Raw genomic sequence first — 17,151 nt, forward strand, 5'->3', positions numbered from 1 at the left:
TGAATTGTGAAAAACTCTAATAATTCGAATAATATTCCAATTGAAATATTCCATAGCTTAAAACCATCAAGAGTTCAACAGCTTTTGATTTTTGCAATTGAGAAATAATAGTTTGACAATTCAGAGACTTTTTAGAGGAACTTTTTTCGCACTATACGCTTGTATCTCTGATACGATGACTCTTTTTACTGTACATCCAACAATACATTCTATGAACAGTTTAAAATTGATGAGCGTCTCTAATGTCTTACCAGCTTTCCTGGTTCCATGAACGAGTAACTTGTAGGTTATGTTTCCCTTTCACTCATCCAGGTCATCAATATATCATCAAACAGTAAATTGTAACCATTCTTTTTATATATACAGTATATTCTCAAGGTTTTGGTTTGTTACTGCATTTTTCTGAATTTTGTCATATTTGCTGTCAATTTAGGTTCAAGCAATATCCATCCAGCTTATACATCTATTGCTGCCGCAGCATCAAGTAAGTGTGAGTTGAGTGTTGAAGGTTTATTGATTACAAACTGTGGAAGGGGTTGGAGGAATACACATCTGTTCAAGGCCAGAAGCTAAATATTGAAGGGTAAGGTATACCCCGACGCATTTTGTATTGTATTATGCTACAATAAAATGTAAAAGTCCTAAAAAAGGCAATACTAGCGTTCTTCTTTGCATTTGTTGCTATATCCTGGCTGTGATCTGGAGAGTTTTCACTTTAAATGCTCTCACTATATTATTGTCACGCTTGTGCTCTCCTCACAAGCGCAGGGAGAAAGGGAAGGACCCATTAGCGAGGTGGGGAGGCCGCAGGGGATACGAAGGGAGTAAGTTGCCGCGCATCTTGGGATCGGCGCACGTAGTCACGTGGGCATGTAGTCCAGAGCACAAGGTAACATCCAGAGAAGGACTGCTCGTTGGAGAACGTCCAGACTTCTTAAAGGCATAGTAACAAAAACAGCAAGGTGCAGCGAAACTAAACATAACATAAGGGTTCTTAGTCTAATCCATTGGCCAAGGAATTATAAGCCTGCTACCACGTCAAGGTGAACCCTACTAAGCAGGTACCTACACTATCCGATGGTAAACTAACCTCAGTAGTATAAGAGTGACTGTCCCAGTCCTCCGGAATCCGCAGGAGATAAGTAAAGTTCCCAAGGAGGCCCAGGCAGGAGCAGTATGCGATGAGTACCAGCAGACACCAGGGCAGGCAGCAAAAGACTAACAGCAGAGAGAAAGTCAAAGAGAGGCTTACTTCCTGTCAGGAGGAAGAGGGCAGGGTTTGCCAGAAAGCAAGATGGCGCTGCTTGCTTCAGAATCCTTAAAGACACAGGATCTTGACTCGCAGCTAGAGGGCGGAGATCAGAAGTAAACAGGTAAGGAAGGGACACGCCACAGGGGGCGTGTTCCGCGCATCGTTAAAGTACCCCCCTCTTAAGGATTGAACTCCGAGCGATCCAAGAGACTTAGGGGCAGTGATGCATAGGAAGGTAGGCTCGCAGCTAGAGGCAGCGCCCGCCACACAGAGAATCAACAGGGAATCTTGACTCGCAGCTAGAGGACGGCGCATGCCATTCAGAGAGACATCAGAGAAACTAGGCATGGGTAGAGAATACGCCACAAGGGGGCGTTAAGTTGACTCACAGCTGGAGGGCGGCACACGCCGTCACGTGTACGCGCCACGCGTGAGAGAATGCGTGACGCGACCGGGGGTGGCCGGGCTCCGTGCTACGAGTAGGGAACCGCAGGTGCGTGCATGCTCTATTAGGAGAGCGGGAACTGAGATGCGGCAGGTAAGGAGGGAGCACGCCGCAGGGGGCGTGTTCCCCGATTCCTTACAGTATCCCCCCCTTCAGGATCGGACTCCGAATGATCCTTACTAGACTAGGGGGGACTATAGGATCTCCCAACGTTACAGGGGTACAGGAACGGGCCTCTGCATGGAGCTAGCAGCAGGCCTCAGGAACATGGACACGAACATGGCATGGAACATGGAGACAGGCGGGGCCACCTCTGGGGGTCCGTTTGTTTGGCCGAGCATAATGTCACGCTTGTGCTCTCCTCACAAGCGCAGGGAGAAAGGGAAGGACCCATTAGCGAGGTGGGGAGGCCGCAGGGGATACGAAGGGAGTAAGTTGCCGCGCAGCTTGGGATCGGCGCACGTAGTCACATGACCGCGCCGCGCGCATGAGAATGCGCGACGCGTCCGGAGGTGCAGTGCCTACTCAGAGACATGAGTGATCCAGCTGCATGTGCGCGCGTGCTCTGACAGCAGAGCGGGAGAGTGCACGTACTCAGGCACCAACGCGGGGATTGCTGGGAAGCCAACGCTTCAGCACAGGAGTCAGGAAACGGAAACCAGTAACATGGGCATGGAGTCCAGAGCACAAGGTAACATCCAGAGAAGGACTGCTTCTTGGAGAACATCCAGACTTCTTAAAGGCATAGTAACAAAAACAGCAAGGTGCAGCGAAACTAAACATAACATAAGGGTTCTTAGTCTAATCCATTGGCCAAGGAATTATAAGCCTGCTACCACGTCAAGGTGAACCCTACTAAGCAGGTACCTACTCTACCCGACGGTAAACTAACCTCAGTAGTATAAGAGTGACTGTCCCAGTCCTCCGGAATCCGCAGGAGATAAGTAAAGGTCCCAAGGAGGTCCAGGCAGGAGCAGTATGCGATGAGTACCAGCAGACACCAGGGCAGGCAGCAAAAGACTAATAGCAGAGAGAAAGTCAAAGAGAGGCTTACTTCCTGTCAGGAGGAAGAGGGCAGGGTTTTCCAGAAAGCAAGATGGCGCTGCTTGCTTCAGAATCCTTAAAGACACAGGATCTTGACTCGCAGCTAGAGGGCGGAGATCAGAAGTAAACAGGTAAGGAAGGGACACGCCGCAGGGGGCGTGTTCCGCGCTTCGTTACAATTATACTGTATACTTTAATGTACTAACTCTAAAGTGAAGCTGTGAGTTATAAGAGGTTTTGTGTGTAGATCTCAACTGCACATAGTTTGTGCCTCACTAAAAGTAAGACAGTAAGATGATGACCTAGTGAGATCTTGACATTTTCATTATGATATGTGTATTAAGTTACTACCTTCCTATTTGTATTGCTTCATATACAGTAGCAATGCAGAACATGTTTAATTTCCTATTGCAGGGCAAGTTCAAGCTGCACAGGGGAGAGGGCAAAGCCAAGGTATGTTGTTGTCTCACCTACAACTCTCAATGTTATATGTTTGGAAATTAATGTACAGAGAACACAAATGAACCATTCACTGATCACTACTGACCAACACAAATTGTTTTAAAAGCTTTCAGGTCTCCATCAACTTTTGCAAGTAACCGACATATTGCCCGGGTTAATCCAGGTAAGTAGCTATTTCTAGAATGTTCCAAATCTTTGATATTGAAAGAATAGAAAGCACACTTATTTTGCACTGGTAAATTTATGCTGGAATATTTATATATTCAGTTACTGTACATCAGTCATTTACCAAAAGACAAATGACTTAACTCATCATATTGTATACACAGCCTTCAGAATGGATATAACCCTCCCAACCATGCTGGTGCTGTGATCACTAATTTAGAAAAGATGTTGATTATTACGGTACATGTAAAAGTCAAAATCTGCTTTAAAAAGATATCAAAACAATGTGGTCTATGTATCAGTGCAAAGGGGGTGCAATTCTCGGGTAAGAAAGTTTCACCAGATATACAGTATCAGAGAAAGATATCCTATTGCTTTTACTAGGGTTTTTTTTAAAATATATATATATATACTTACAGTATGGTGCATGACTGTAATTTAATAAACTATTTATTTAGAGGCTGGGATACATATCTAGGTGTTCCTTTCTGATCAATCCACACTCATGTTCTGGCCAACTCAATATTTTCCAATGCATTTATTCTGCTTTACAATGGGTTTATTCACTAAAGTGTTATGGCCATTATCAGTTATTAGCCTTTTGGGTTACCCCAAAACGTAAGCACTGGGGTCTGGCCCTCCATGCCCTTAGAATGCTTGTTTTCTAGGGGAGATTGCGTCCTCCTTGTCCTACTGGGTTAAGGGATGTTTTGATTATGTGACCAGTTTGCCAGAGTGAACCGTCGCTCCTACATCACCCAAAGTGTTAACAACCATTGACTTGGCATTCACTTAAACAATGGTTTATTAAAAAGACTCCAAAGCATTATATGTGTATGTAGCATTTTAGGTCATTTTGTTTAAATGTCTGACTACCACTGTAGTTCATTCCTATTTTAAACTAATTTGACACCAATGTAATCCGTTCTAGATTAGCGATTGAATTGATAGCATCAGAAAGCATCATATCATAAGAGATGGTATGATAAAATAAACAGTGTTTCTTCTGCCCTTTCCCAAAATGACTTAGGTACTCAACGACAGGAACCTGTAGTAGCCTTGCGAAAACCCATAGGAAACCTTCAACCATCTGTTGGCCTTGGTAAGGGATATCTATTGATTGGTCTTGTGATTAGTCATTTAGACATATATATCCACCTCTCTGTCTTCTTCCAACCTTGTAGTACAAACTTCCCCAACACTGTACTGATAATTGATCGGTAGGAAGAAGGAATAAACAGAAATGTATTAATTCACTTTTTCATCACTGTATTTTCCACCACAGTACTCAAGTAACATATACATTCAATGGGTACATTTTAAACAGCTGATGGCATATGCAATAACATGTAGGATATATAAAAATAAATATTCCTGCTTCATCACTTCATAGCAATTACTTAATGAACAGATTCATCATCATATTTGTCCTGATGACAGGTTACAGTAGACTTCACCAGGTTCCATCTGAAAAGGGATCAGCAGCACAAGCAAGCCCGAGTAAGTAGAACAGAACATGCACAATATAACAACACTATATACATTACCAGTGAACACAGTGAGGCAGCAAGTGTCCTCATGGACTATATTGTTAATGCAAATTAGGAGCTGATATCTTCGGTTGCCGCACTATTTTAATAAAGTCTCACAAGACATTTTTGCATAAAAAAACTGTTTATTTGCAACCTGCAAATAAACAGTTTATTATGCAAAAATATCTTGTGTAAGACTTTATTAGAATAGTAGGCAACTGAAGATATCCAGCTCATAGTTTAACAACGTGGCAGAAGTGGGATCCCGGCCACTCTTCAACTGCCTGCACTTTATGTAGAAAAACTACAGCCAGTGTAATTATGTAAACGGAGTGCGATAAAATCTAGAACCTTTATCCTGACTGTGAATGCAAATTAAATATAAATCCTAAGGGAAACCTTATGTATTTTCTATTGTAGCAATATTAAGGATTATTTACATTTTACAAAATTATTTTTGACGTATCTAGTGTACAGCATTCTGAAAACGTTGAAAACAAACACCTTTCTAACGTGTCTAGTCAGGATAAAAGTGAAGGGTCTAGATTTTTTTTCCCCTAAAACATCTACTTGTGTTTCCTTGATTTGATCATTTTTGGAGAGAGGAATGATGAACAATATAATAAGCATGTTAATGTTTTTTACTAGAACGATTTTACACTATTTGTAAGAGCATTAATACCATCACTGATTTCATGTTTTTTTTAAGCTTTTCCAAGACGTGAGTGGCAAAGTCCTAGCCAACGAGCAAATGTCCAAACGGGACAGCGCAAACCGGCAGGTATGACCATAATGCACGCAACTATAAATTAATAAATGTACGCAGTGGAAAACCTCCAACGGAGAGCCGCACACGCCTGGAAATCGTTACGGTCACCAATGAATTAGAACACTTCTTCTTTTTTCACTTCAGACCTTTCACTTTTTTGATTGGACTTGTGTTTATTTAATGGACTTTCTCTATGCATACTCGGCACATTTAATTGGAGAATTATTATCCTCTACATTTTTATACTATATTATAGATTAAACACTACAGCTTAGTAGCACACAATTTTTTTTTCATTCACATAAATTAATAAATGACTGAATAAGACTAAGGAATAATCTACTTTATATCTATGTTCCCAGAAAGCAGCAATGCTGCTCCAGCTTCTGGACCCAGTTTGACTGCAGAAACACGGGACACTCAAGGTAAAACTGTGTAAACCATTATTTGATTTCATTATTGATTTCCGCAATAAATAGACATGGTTATTACAAACAGAAAGACAAAACAAATCCCCCAAAACAAGGTGCACTCCAGCATCTAATCACATATTTACATTTTCATTTTAAACCGTGAAAGCTATATTTTACTCCCCAGAAATAAGTCAAACTTAACTTTTAGTCCTAAGAAGATATAAAATACCAAAATGTTACCTTATGTTACCCTATAGATATGTTACCTTATAGATATGTTTTAAATATTTTACTTGTATTACTATGATCAGTGGTTGACAAATCACCAAAAAATCTACTCGCCACACAAAAAAATCTACTCGCCACCTAGTACCAAACGTGTGCTGCTTGGGCCAATATTTACTCGCCCGGGGGTTAAATCCACTCGCCCGGGGCGAGCAAATGTATAGGTTTGTCGAACACTGACTATGATGATAGATTGATAGATAGATAGATAGATAGATAGATAGATAGATAGATAGATAGATAGATAGATAGATAGGAGTTTTCATTTTATTTGGGACTCATAAAAAAAATAGAAAGAAACCCCCAAACCAAAATTATATTTTTAGATGTATACATAGACTGTAGAACAGTTTCCAACCTTTTTTTTTTTGGTTAAGGAACCCTATAATTATATTATTAAATTCTGAGGAACCTCAACCCTCTCTAATAGCACGTCTGAGATCAGATGCATTGTAAGGAACCCCAACCCTCTCTAATAGCGTCCCTGAGATCAGATGCATTGTAAGGAACCTCAACCCTCTCTAATAGCGCTTCTGAGATCAGATGCAGTGTAAGGAACCCCAACCCTCTCTAATAGCATGTCTGAAATCAGATGCATTGTAAGGGACCCCAACCCTCTCTAACAGCGTGCCTGAGATCAGATGCATTGTAAGGAACCCCAATCCTCTCTAATAGTGCATCTGAGATCAGATGCAGTGTAAGGAACCCCAATCCTCTCTAATAGTGTGTCTGAGATCAGATGCAGTGTAAGGAACCCCAACCCTCTCTAATAGTGTGTCTGAGATCAGATGCATTGTAAGGAACCCCAACCCTCTCTAATAGCGTGTCTGAGATCAGATGCATTGTAAGGAACCTCAACTCTCTCTAATAGTGTGTCTGATATCAGATGCATTGTAAGGAACCTCAACCATCTATAATAGCGCGTTTGAGATCAGGTGCATTGTAAATTCCTCTATATTTGGAACACTTTCAAATGACTTGAAAATTGCAAGGAACCATGAAAAACACTGCTGTAGAATATGGTACTTTGTTGCTTAATGATTGAAGTAGACATAGTATGGGCTGCTCAGTGTATTGACTGATATTATCATAAGAAACACAGTACAGACTGAGTGTTTTAGCTACGTTTGACTAATTTCTCAATGTAAAATAAATAAAAGAAAATTCAATATATCCATATGGCTACAGGCTTCAATCATGTTTGGATCAAAAGATGCAACCAGATGACTCCTTTGTTACACAGACTTAGGTTCTAAACATAAACATGTCACCATTATATTTTAGCCCAATTGGTTGGAGCGCAGGAATTGTTCTTCAGGATCTAATCAAATAATTACGTTTTCATTTAAACAGTGAAACTTATATTGTACTTATTTATGTAGATTAAAATATAACTTTAAATCCTAAGAAATTATATTATGTATTGTTTTAGAGATTTAATTTTTCTTTCTATTTGTAAGAACCATTTTCTGAAATCCCTATCCCTATTTACCTAAATCCCGAGGTAGCACCCAGCTAAGGACCAATCCTTTTTCATCTCAAAGTTAGCACAGTAGAGCGAGGTATCCTTCTCTGTTTGGTTTCATAAATAGACATGAAAGAATTGATCTGAGAGGGGAAGTAATATATTCAAAATTGGAATTCCACTTCTGGTAAAATTCCCAATCTATGCTGACTTCATGCAAAAATGTACACAAGAAAGCTACTGCAGAATTTAACAATGACGTGTGATCAGTGTAAGGCCGCGCTTATAGTGCTGGCGATGGCGACGCAACCGATGACGTCACCCATTGCTGTCGCCATTAGCGAAAGATGTAATTAGCTTTTTAGCGACGTCTGTGGCGACAAGCCCAGTGACATCACTAAGGTGGCGGGCTGCGCAATTTGATTGGTTTAGAGACAGTCACATGTGGCTACTGTCTCTAAAAAATCAAAATGTACCCCGCTTCAAAATTTTGGGTCGCTCCGTTGCCGTCGCGCTTACTATAAGCGCTTGCGATGCAGTCAATGTATTTGTTTCATAGCGATGTTGCGTCGCCATCGCCCTATAAGCGCAGCCTAAACATGGTAAAACAAAGGCAGTTTATTAAGTTGAACTTCACATTCAAAAGCACAATAATTGTGCCATATACAGCTCATGTCACACGGGTGCCCTTTCAATGCTCTTAAACATGAATTGCTTCAGACAGATATCACAGATACACTAAATCTACCACCCCTTTGGTGCAAACAGTTATTTAGAATGTCCTAAACCAGGGCTTCTGAACTCGAGTCCTCAAAACCCGCACACAGGTCAGGTTTTCAGGATATCCATGCTTTAGGACAGGTGGCTCAGTCTATGACTGAGCCACTGATTGAGTCACCTGTGCTGACGCAGGGATATCCTGAAAACCTGACCTGCTGGGGAGTCTTGTGGACTAGAGTTCAAAAAAAAAACCTGGCCTAAGTAAATGGAATGCTAAAATATTTCATACACCTATTCTAATCTAATAATCTCTTCACTGGTAGAAACTCTCTGATATGAATAATACAAATATGGAAAAGTGTAATCTCACTTGCCATTAGAGAGTCATAAGGAAGGGGTTAGCATGCAATGGAAAAAAAAGGAACATAAGACTACAGATTTCCCTGCATCAATACTGTATTGAAAGCCCTGCCATATTTATTTGTTTTGGTCCCAACGCTTTTGGGTCTTTTGAGAATGTTTTAGTTAGTGCTCAAAATCTCACAAAGGTGTCAGTCTTTTTATTTTTGCTTGTTTTCGTTATTCGCAGAAAATGGCTCCTTAAATACTTTATCGGAAAATAATTTCAATGGGTTCGAAACCAGAGCCTGCACATTTACGTTTCAATAATGTCGTTATTCAATATCCCTTGCAGCTGCATTTCTAAATTGGCTTAGGATGTGAGTTTTCTAAACCATCATTTTTACACTTTCTTCAGAAATGATGTCGCACTTTTTAAGATTTATACATGAACAGAGTTGATTTAGGCAGTAATACTGTGGCATCATTGATAGCCAGTCTTCTGCTTCCATGAACAAAGGCCAGAACTAACATATTCTGCATACTGTTGGAATGCAAAATGTTTGGCTATTTCTTGATCTTGTTTTCCTGCTGCTACACGGTTATGTGTTTTACTAGTGGCAGCCTGGACACTTAAGTCGAGTATGGTCTGCATGGACAAACTACAGTCACTGTGGTCATGCAAGAAGGAAAGGACTAGCATGGTGGTAACAGATGCCTCTGAAGAGAAGCTCCCATGCCAGCTCTGTGTGGCCTCTGGCAGTAGTTCACTGTAAATTCTAAAGTGTCCAGAATTGCCTGTGTTGCCAACTATGTTTATAAAAAATATCACATGCCTAATTATTTTAAGTTAACAGTAAATTGGTTGTTTTTTTTATACACTTGCACTTACTACTATCTAGAGATACTAACTAGTCCTGGTGTTTTAGTTTGTCACTAGAAATGTTTCGGGACCAATCCGCAGTCTGGCGTTATATGATTTTACCCAGTCACCCATTAATTTGCCCTCTTTTTACTAGTAGAACTTGAACCTTAGGCTTAGAGGTTAAAGGGTTTTATTATATTGCCTGCAAAAACTGCTACTATGTTATATTAGCCCAGGAAGTAGGGCTTTTATTTAGGTATCCAAAACAATGAAAACAATGGTTTCTGCATTTTTAGACCAATTCAACAGTTTCACAAGTTATTCATTTTAGAAAATATGCTCATACATTTGGATATGGCAACCATTTTCTGAAATGTAATAATTGTTTGTACCTTTCCAGATTCCAGGAACGCTGAATCGGAGACAAATTGGAAAGTTGTTCAAGACGTATCTGAAGCAAAAAGTAAGTGACCTCTAACATCAGAAATACATCATTAGTATATCAGGAAGGGATATACACATAGGAGGTAAGGTTTAGAGAAAACCCTTCCACCACAAGAAGCCCTCAAAAATTGCACTCATGTGTAGTACTCAAATGGAGGATAACATTGATCCAGGATACACGTTATCCTATACTGCCAGTCATAGTGAGTGGAAAAAGCAAAAATAATAAATCTTTAATAGTTATCTACAAAAACCACAGGGTGTTATATACAAGGAAAGTTTAAAATTACGGCAGTGGAATATAACTAAAAAATGGGGAGTACTCATATATGTGGGAAGATATTCTTAATTCCCACACAGGGTTAATACTCCCTGAGTAAAGAACTTCCACCACAGTTTATCATATTACAGGGAATTGGAATATACCTGCGTAGCAGATGTGTCCAGGGGATATTTCCCTCTAGGTATAGACACTCAAAGATACACTTGCACACAATATATGATGCATGAGTCAGATATCAAAAATGTATCCTTATGTATATATTCCTCCAATGTGTCTTAGGGGAGCAATCCTTGCAGGGTTACACAGTAACAAGCAGGTATAATTTAACCTCTTGCTACATGCCTAGATGTTGCACCCTCCTGTTGGTAAAGACACAGGATAGAATAGAGCTGGAAAATAAATTATCTATCTTAGATTGATAGATTACCAACTCTATTTAACAACCACACAAAATCGGACAAAAGGTAAGTTGCTGCAACAATCATATCCTATATATAATCTCTAGTGCATGCACTTAGCAATATCTATAAATGCAAGATATCACAATACAAAACATGCTAGTGCACCTTGGACTGTCACTGGAGCATTGTAACTAAGATTGTGATAATACACTCTAGTTTCTTATCTTTTATATCAGAAGGGTGAAGGTTTTCTGATCATCTGTCCAAGATTACTATATGTTATTATGTGACCGTGACATTCTTGTGCTGGTATTTGATGAGCAACTTGAATTTAGAGCATGAATGTATTCCCAACTTTTACAAGCCGATCCAATGATCAAATCCAATTGGTGGCAGCGGTGTTGGATATTAACGAACTTGCTAAATAGCTACAATGAGTCAAGTCTTGTGGAGGGCCACAGCGGTATTGGAGCAGGTAACACTTTAGTAACCCCTATGGTATACAATGGGTTATTGCCTCCCTACCCCAGAACATCCTAACCACCACCCCCCTCCCCCCAACACACCTAACCCCTCTATAGGAGTGGCTGACAGCCTTATTAGCCAAAAGGTGGCAAATAGGGTTGTAGATCAATGTATAAAAAAAAGATTTGCCAATTTTTCCATATACATATAATAAATATATGCAATGATAGATATAAGCAGGCTATTAAAATCTTGATTTAAAACCAGAGATGAACATGAAACACAGACAGAGCTCAATGCACATCCAGCAAAACTTTATACACGGTACAGTGCCTAAATATACATGTATTGATATCTATTAAATAAAATGGTCTTTTAGTTTAACATTTTGGCCAAATGTTGTAAGCCCCTGAGCCACTGCACGGCAGACCACACTTCCAGGGTCCCTACACTAATATAAATTCTTAATAACCCGTGCATTGCCAGGAAGAATGATTTATAATAAATCTGTCAAAATTAGTTGCAAAGTTCTAAGTCTGATTGAAGCTTTTATTAACCTGTACATTACCAGGAAAAGCACTCTGTATTAGAGTTGTCACAATCACACTGCAAGCAGGCAAGTTCCCCTGAGAGTGGGAGATGCTATGGAGTGAGCTTTTAACCATTCAAAGTGGGAGGGGGTGAGCTTAAATTAGGTAGGAGGTTGCCACCTCCAATCAGCTAAGACCAGCTGAACAGGAATTGTAACACATATAGAACACCCACAAGCTCATGTTGAACCCCCAAAATAACCACAACATATAAAAGACCAGTTTTTTTAATGGAGCCATAGTTATCTACACAAATTGTACATTAACATGTGGAGAAGGAGTGGTTCAGTGAGTAAAGACACTGACTGGCACCGAGAGTTTGAAGCAGGGGAGCCTGGTTCAATTCCCGGTGTCGGCTCCTTGTGACCTTGGGCAAGTCACTTTATCTCCAAAAACATAGATTGTAAGCTCCACGGGGCAGGGACCTGCGCTTGCAAAATGTCTCTGTAAAGCGCTTCGTATAACTACCAGCGCTATACACGAACATGCTATATGCTATTATTATTATTATTATTAACATTTACTGTACTATTTTTTATTTTTTCATGTTAAAGATGTGGATACAGATTTGTGGAAACAAGGCTTTTTTGAACCAGGTATGTTTTCTTTTTACATTATAATGCATAGACCCTTATTTACAAAGCAGTATTCTGCCATAAGGCACCTTAAAATCAATGGGTTTTAAGGTGTCATCCAGCGCAGGACCCATGTCCAAGGCTGCAGACAGCTTTCCCGGGGGCCCAGGACTAACGTTTCAACCGGGGCCCCCACCCCCGTGTCGGCGGCCTTGCGAGAACCACCCCCCCTGTTTTCTCTTACAACTCCTCACTCTCACCCCCCTCTTACACTCCCCCATCACCCTTTCCTTCCCCCTCTCTCTCACACCCCCACCACCCCATGTATTTTTCTCCCCTCCCCACACTCAATAACTTCCCTCCCCAATAAACGCACACACAGTGACACACACAGTGACACACACACACAGTGACACACACATACACACACACAGTGACACAGACATACAGTGACACACACACATGCACACAGTGAGACACACACACAGTGAGACACACACACACAATGATCCCCCCTCCCCAAACACACACATAAAAATATGCCCTCTCCCCCCTTGGGGGGTAAGGTGTCTGGGAGGGTGGTATAAGAGGGGCCTGGGGCATGTGGGCTTAACTGGGGTCCTTGGGTGGGCCTGCTGGAGCAGCATGGCCAGCACAAAGCAGAGACCAGCAGGCCTGTGGAGGCCAGGGGAGGGAGGGACAGATGGGCAGTGCTGAGGGAAGGGGAGGGCCCTGCAGTCCTGCAGGAGAGAAGGGAGGGGTGGAAGGCAGGAAAGGGGAAGGCCAAGTTTGCCTCCACAGAGAGAAAACTGTAGTGTTGCCGATAGGGAGGCCGGGCCCCTTCACTGGGCGGGCCCGGGACAACAATCCCGGCTGTGTCCCCCTGTCAGCGGCCCTGCCCATGTCCCATAATGTTCTTATGACTAGACTGTCAAAATTCATACTGTTTTTTTTTTTACCCCACCAGTACTGAAAATGAACAATTATAAGAAAATGCAATGAATGATATATATATATAACCTAGTGTTGACTAAAAAAGTGTGAAACTGTCCAGAATGCATTTGCGAAATTTGAAGCGCCCCCCCCCCCAATTTGATAACCTGCTAAACATTTTGCCAAGCCTCAAAGAGTTAATAATGTCTCAAAATTAGTAAGCTTTCATCAAGCGATACCAGAAAATGAGGGAAACATGGTATGCGTGCCCTATTTATACTGCAGTCTTAGCATTAAGCAAATGTAGAGATTTAAGAGAATTTCACAAATGACTGTACTGTAGCTATTTTAGAGAAGTTTATAATTTAGCATATTAAACAAAATTGCAAAGGACGCTGACTTAATTCATGGGTAATTGTCTGCGAACTCTGTCCCGGATGCACTAAGCTCTGTTAGGCTATTTAACTTAACATTAACCTAAATCATTAATATAACCACCCCATGAATATGGAGTACAGTTTTGATCACCACTCAATACAAAAGACATTATGGAACAAGAAAAAGTGCAGAGAAGAGCCATTAAATGAATAAAGGGAATGGAACATCTGATTTATGAGTAGAGGTTAGCTAAATTAGATTTGTTTACATTAGAAAGAGGCGTCTAAGAGGGGATATGATAACTACTGTATATACAAATATATTCAGGGTCAGTACAAGGAAGTTTCAAAAGAATTATTCATCCCACTGGCAGTACAAATGACACAGGGTCATCCCTTAAGGTTGGGGAAAGATATCACCAGCAACAAAGGAAAGGGTTCTTTACAGTAAGGGCAGTTAAAATGTGGAATGGATTACCCATGGAGACTGTGATGGCAGATGCAATACGTACTGTATCTTCAAAAAGAGGTTGGACATCTTTTTAGAAAAGAAAGGTATACAGGGATATACCAAATAAGTAAATATGGGAAGGATGTTGATCCAGGGAGAAATCTGATTTCCATTATTGGAGTCAGGAAGTAATTCATTTTTCCCTTATGAGACATCATTGGATAATGTTATTGTCATCATTGGAAAAACTGTGGTTTATTGGTTTGCCATCCTCTGGATCAATATACTGTGGATCATTATACTGTAAATACAAATATAAGATGAGAATCTGTCGTCTAAATTTAACATAGGTTGAACTCAATGGACATAAGTCTTTTTGAACCTCATCTACTATCAAACTATGTAACGGTTGACTACAACACTTATGCAGTTAAGCAAATGACATAATGTTAACAAGTGCTACTCCTTAAATAACATATGGTATTTGTTTTCCAGCTGTTAGTGCTAATGATATGCAAAATCCCTATAGGCTGTTGAGGTTGCAAAGGGATTTAACCTGACGTAACTTAGGTCATACCTAAAGGAGGCGCCAGCTCCGACCAGGCCTTGAAAAATGGGTTTTGCTGGAGAGGAGGGAGAGAGAGAGGAGACCTGTTTTTATTAAAGTTCCGAGGGCCCTATTTAAGTTCATCCTTTGGTGATGATGGTGATCATCCTTTGGTGATGGTGAAGATCAGACAGTTTAACAAAAGTGAAAAGATCTTTCTGACATACAGTAGAGAAGAAGTTTGTGGCAGGAAAAAGGTTACTTAGAAAGAAATTGTGGTTTATCTATTTGTAATGTTTTTCCCATCAAAATACCTCTCATCATTATTTTAAATATTAAATTTATACATGTATTTTTACCCCCTTTTACCAATATTTTAACTCGCTTGCCTAAATGAGAAATGCTGAGAGTAGTGATGTTGAGTTATAGGGTGGGTTAACCCCACCCATGTTAAATTAATTATTCCAATTACTGCACGCTGTCCTAAAATTTTTCTCTCTTTATCTTACATAAAATACCTAACACGTCTGGGGCATAAACTTCTCTGGGTAACTAATCTGCGTCAAATGTAATGATTGACAAGTTTCTTACCTTTGACATGGAAGTAAAAAGAAAGAAGACAACCACCCGGGGCCAGTACAAGGGTATTCAGCACCCTAGACAAGCATCAGCCCTGCGCTCACCCAGCGCAAGCTCAATTCTCTCTCACCCACCTCCTTATCCTCTCTCGTCTCACCCCCTCCCACGCCTCAATCACTCCCCCCTCCTCCTCCTCCCTTCTCTCATCCCCTCCCACTACTCAATCACCTCCCTCCTCCTCCTTAATCACCCTCCTTCTCCCCTCACCCCATCCTTCTCCTCTTCCTCTTCCTCTCCCACCCCCCTTCTTTTCCTCTCCCACCCCCTCCTATTCCTCTCTCACCCCCTCCTTCTCCTCTTCCTCTCACCCCTCCTCTTCTTCTCCCCTACTTCTCTTCTTCTCTTGCTTACCTCCTTCTCCTCTTCTTCTGTCACCCTCTCATGCTCCTTCTTCTCTCATCACCTCTCTCAACCACTCCTCCTCTTCCTCTCTCACCTCCTCCTCCACCTCCTGTCACCTACCTGGCTTTGGTGTAGGAGGGCAGCAGAGGAGGACAGCGGGAAGCAGCAGGAAAAGATGACATATAATGGCAGGAGCAGGGCAGCAGAGGAGATGAAGACTGAAGACCATGTAAGTGGATCAGAGCGGAACAGGAGGATGGCCAGGGAGGAGCTGTGCAGTAGCAGCGGCAGACACTGGATGTCAGTAAAGACTTCTGAGTCAGACCGCTGGGGTGTGCTCCTCCCCAGCCTTCCTCCTGTGCCGCCCTGCTCCACTCACATGGTCTCCAGTCCTCTTCTCCCGCCACCACCATCTTCCTCCTCTGCTTAATTGCTCAAATCCTGTTGTCCTCCTTTGTCCTCTTCTCCTGCTGCCGCCCGCTGTCCTCCTCCTCTGCTGCCACTGCTGCCGCCCCTCAAAATGTGCTACCCTACGCGACCACCTAAGGCGCCTAGTGGTAGCACCGGCCCTGCTAGTGTGTGTGTGTGTGTGTGTGTGTGTGTGTGTGTGTGTGTGTATATATATATAGTATTATATATATAATTTTTTTAATTATTGTGACTTTATTATGTGTTAGTGATTTTCATTAAATGTTACATTTAAATTTCTCGTGGTGTGCTTTCAAGTGATTTGCGTTTGGAGGGCTCTGCTGTAGCCATCGGCCTTATGTCTCCCCTAGGAAGACCAACTTGGTTTTAGCACATTTATTTCTACTAGAAATAATTTAAAAAAAAAAATAATTTGGAACTACTGAATACCAAGCAAAATTTCTCAAACTTTTGTGCAGTTTTATATTTACATGATTTTAACATAAAATTAAACATACAATTTGGTGTATTATTTAAAAAAAAATAATTGTGGCAAAATATTTACCAGCAGAAATAATTGTTAAGAAAATATATTCTGACAAAATGAAACAGGAAAAATAGTTGAATAAAATGGTAAATCTTCCAAAACTGTATAACAGACGTAACAATTTTTTATGGTATGGAGTGAAAGAAGTACTTTCACACTTGTTGTTTTTGTCGCCAAATGTGTATATAAGTTACTATGTTCAGTAAACAATACGATTAAACGCCCCCATAAAGTTCCCACAGACATCTTTTCTCGTAAGAAATGCCACAACTAATACAACACTGTCTCAAAACGCTTCTCTGAGTTTGATTGATGTGGTTGCTTCTGTTAGTATCTTTTCGGGCTTCTCAATATTTTTCTTTTCATGTCTGGTAGCTTTAGAACTTGTCTCTT

At 40.9% G+C, this 17,151-nt stretch overlaps 1 protein-coding gene across 3 annotated transcripts in view; it reads left to right on the forward strand.

The window, feature by feature from the left end:
- Positions 1–17,151, forward strand: part of VIT (vitrin) — a 171,027-nt gene that overhangs the window by 126,012 nt on the left and 27,864 nt on the right. For 2 of the 3 annotated variants that reach the window (XM_075596580.1, XM_075596581.1), the window contains exons 8-16: positions 434–484; positions 3,156–3,194; positions 3,310–3,366; positions 4,399–4,470; positions 4,809–4,868; positions 5,610–5,681; positions 6,032–6,094; positions 10,157–10,219; positions 12,494–12,535. In XM_075596580.1, coding sequence (XP_075452695.1) covers positions 434–484; positions 3,156–3,194; positions 3,310–3,366; positions 4,399–4,470; positions 4,809–4,868; positions 5,610–5,681; positions 6,032–6,094; positions 10,157–10,219; positions 12,494–12,535 — 519 coding nt within the window. The remainder of the gene's footprint in view (positions 1–433; positions 485–3,155; positions 3,195–3,309; positions 3,367–4,398; positions 4,471–4,808; positions 4,869–5,609; positions 5,682–6,031; positions 6,095–10,156; positions 10,220–12,493; positions 12,536–17,151) is intronic. The other variant, XM_075596582.1, reaches the window with a different exon arrangement.

This window comes from Ascaphus truei, chromosome 4, assembly GCF_040206685.1.
Source record: "Ascaphus truei isolate aAscTru1 chromosome 4, aAscTru1.hap1, whole genome shotgun sequence".
Classification (NCBI taxonomy): Eukaryota; Metazoa; Chordata; class Amphibia; order Anura; family Ascaphidae; genus Ascaphus; species Ascaphus truei.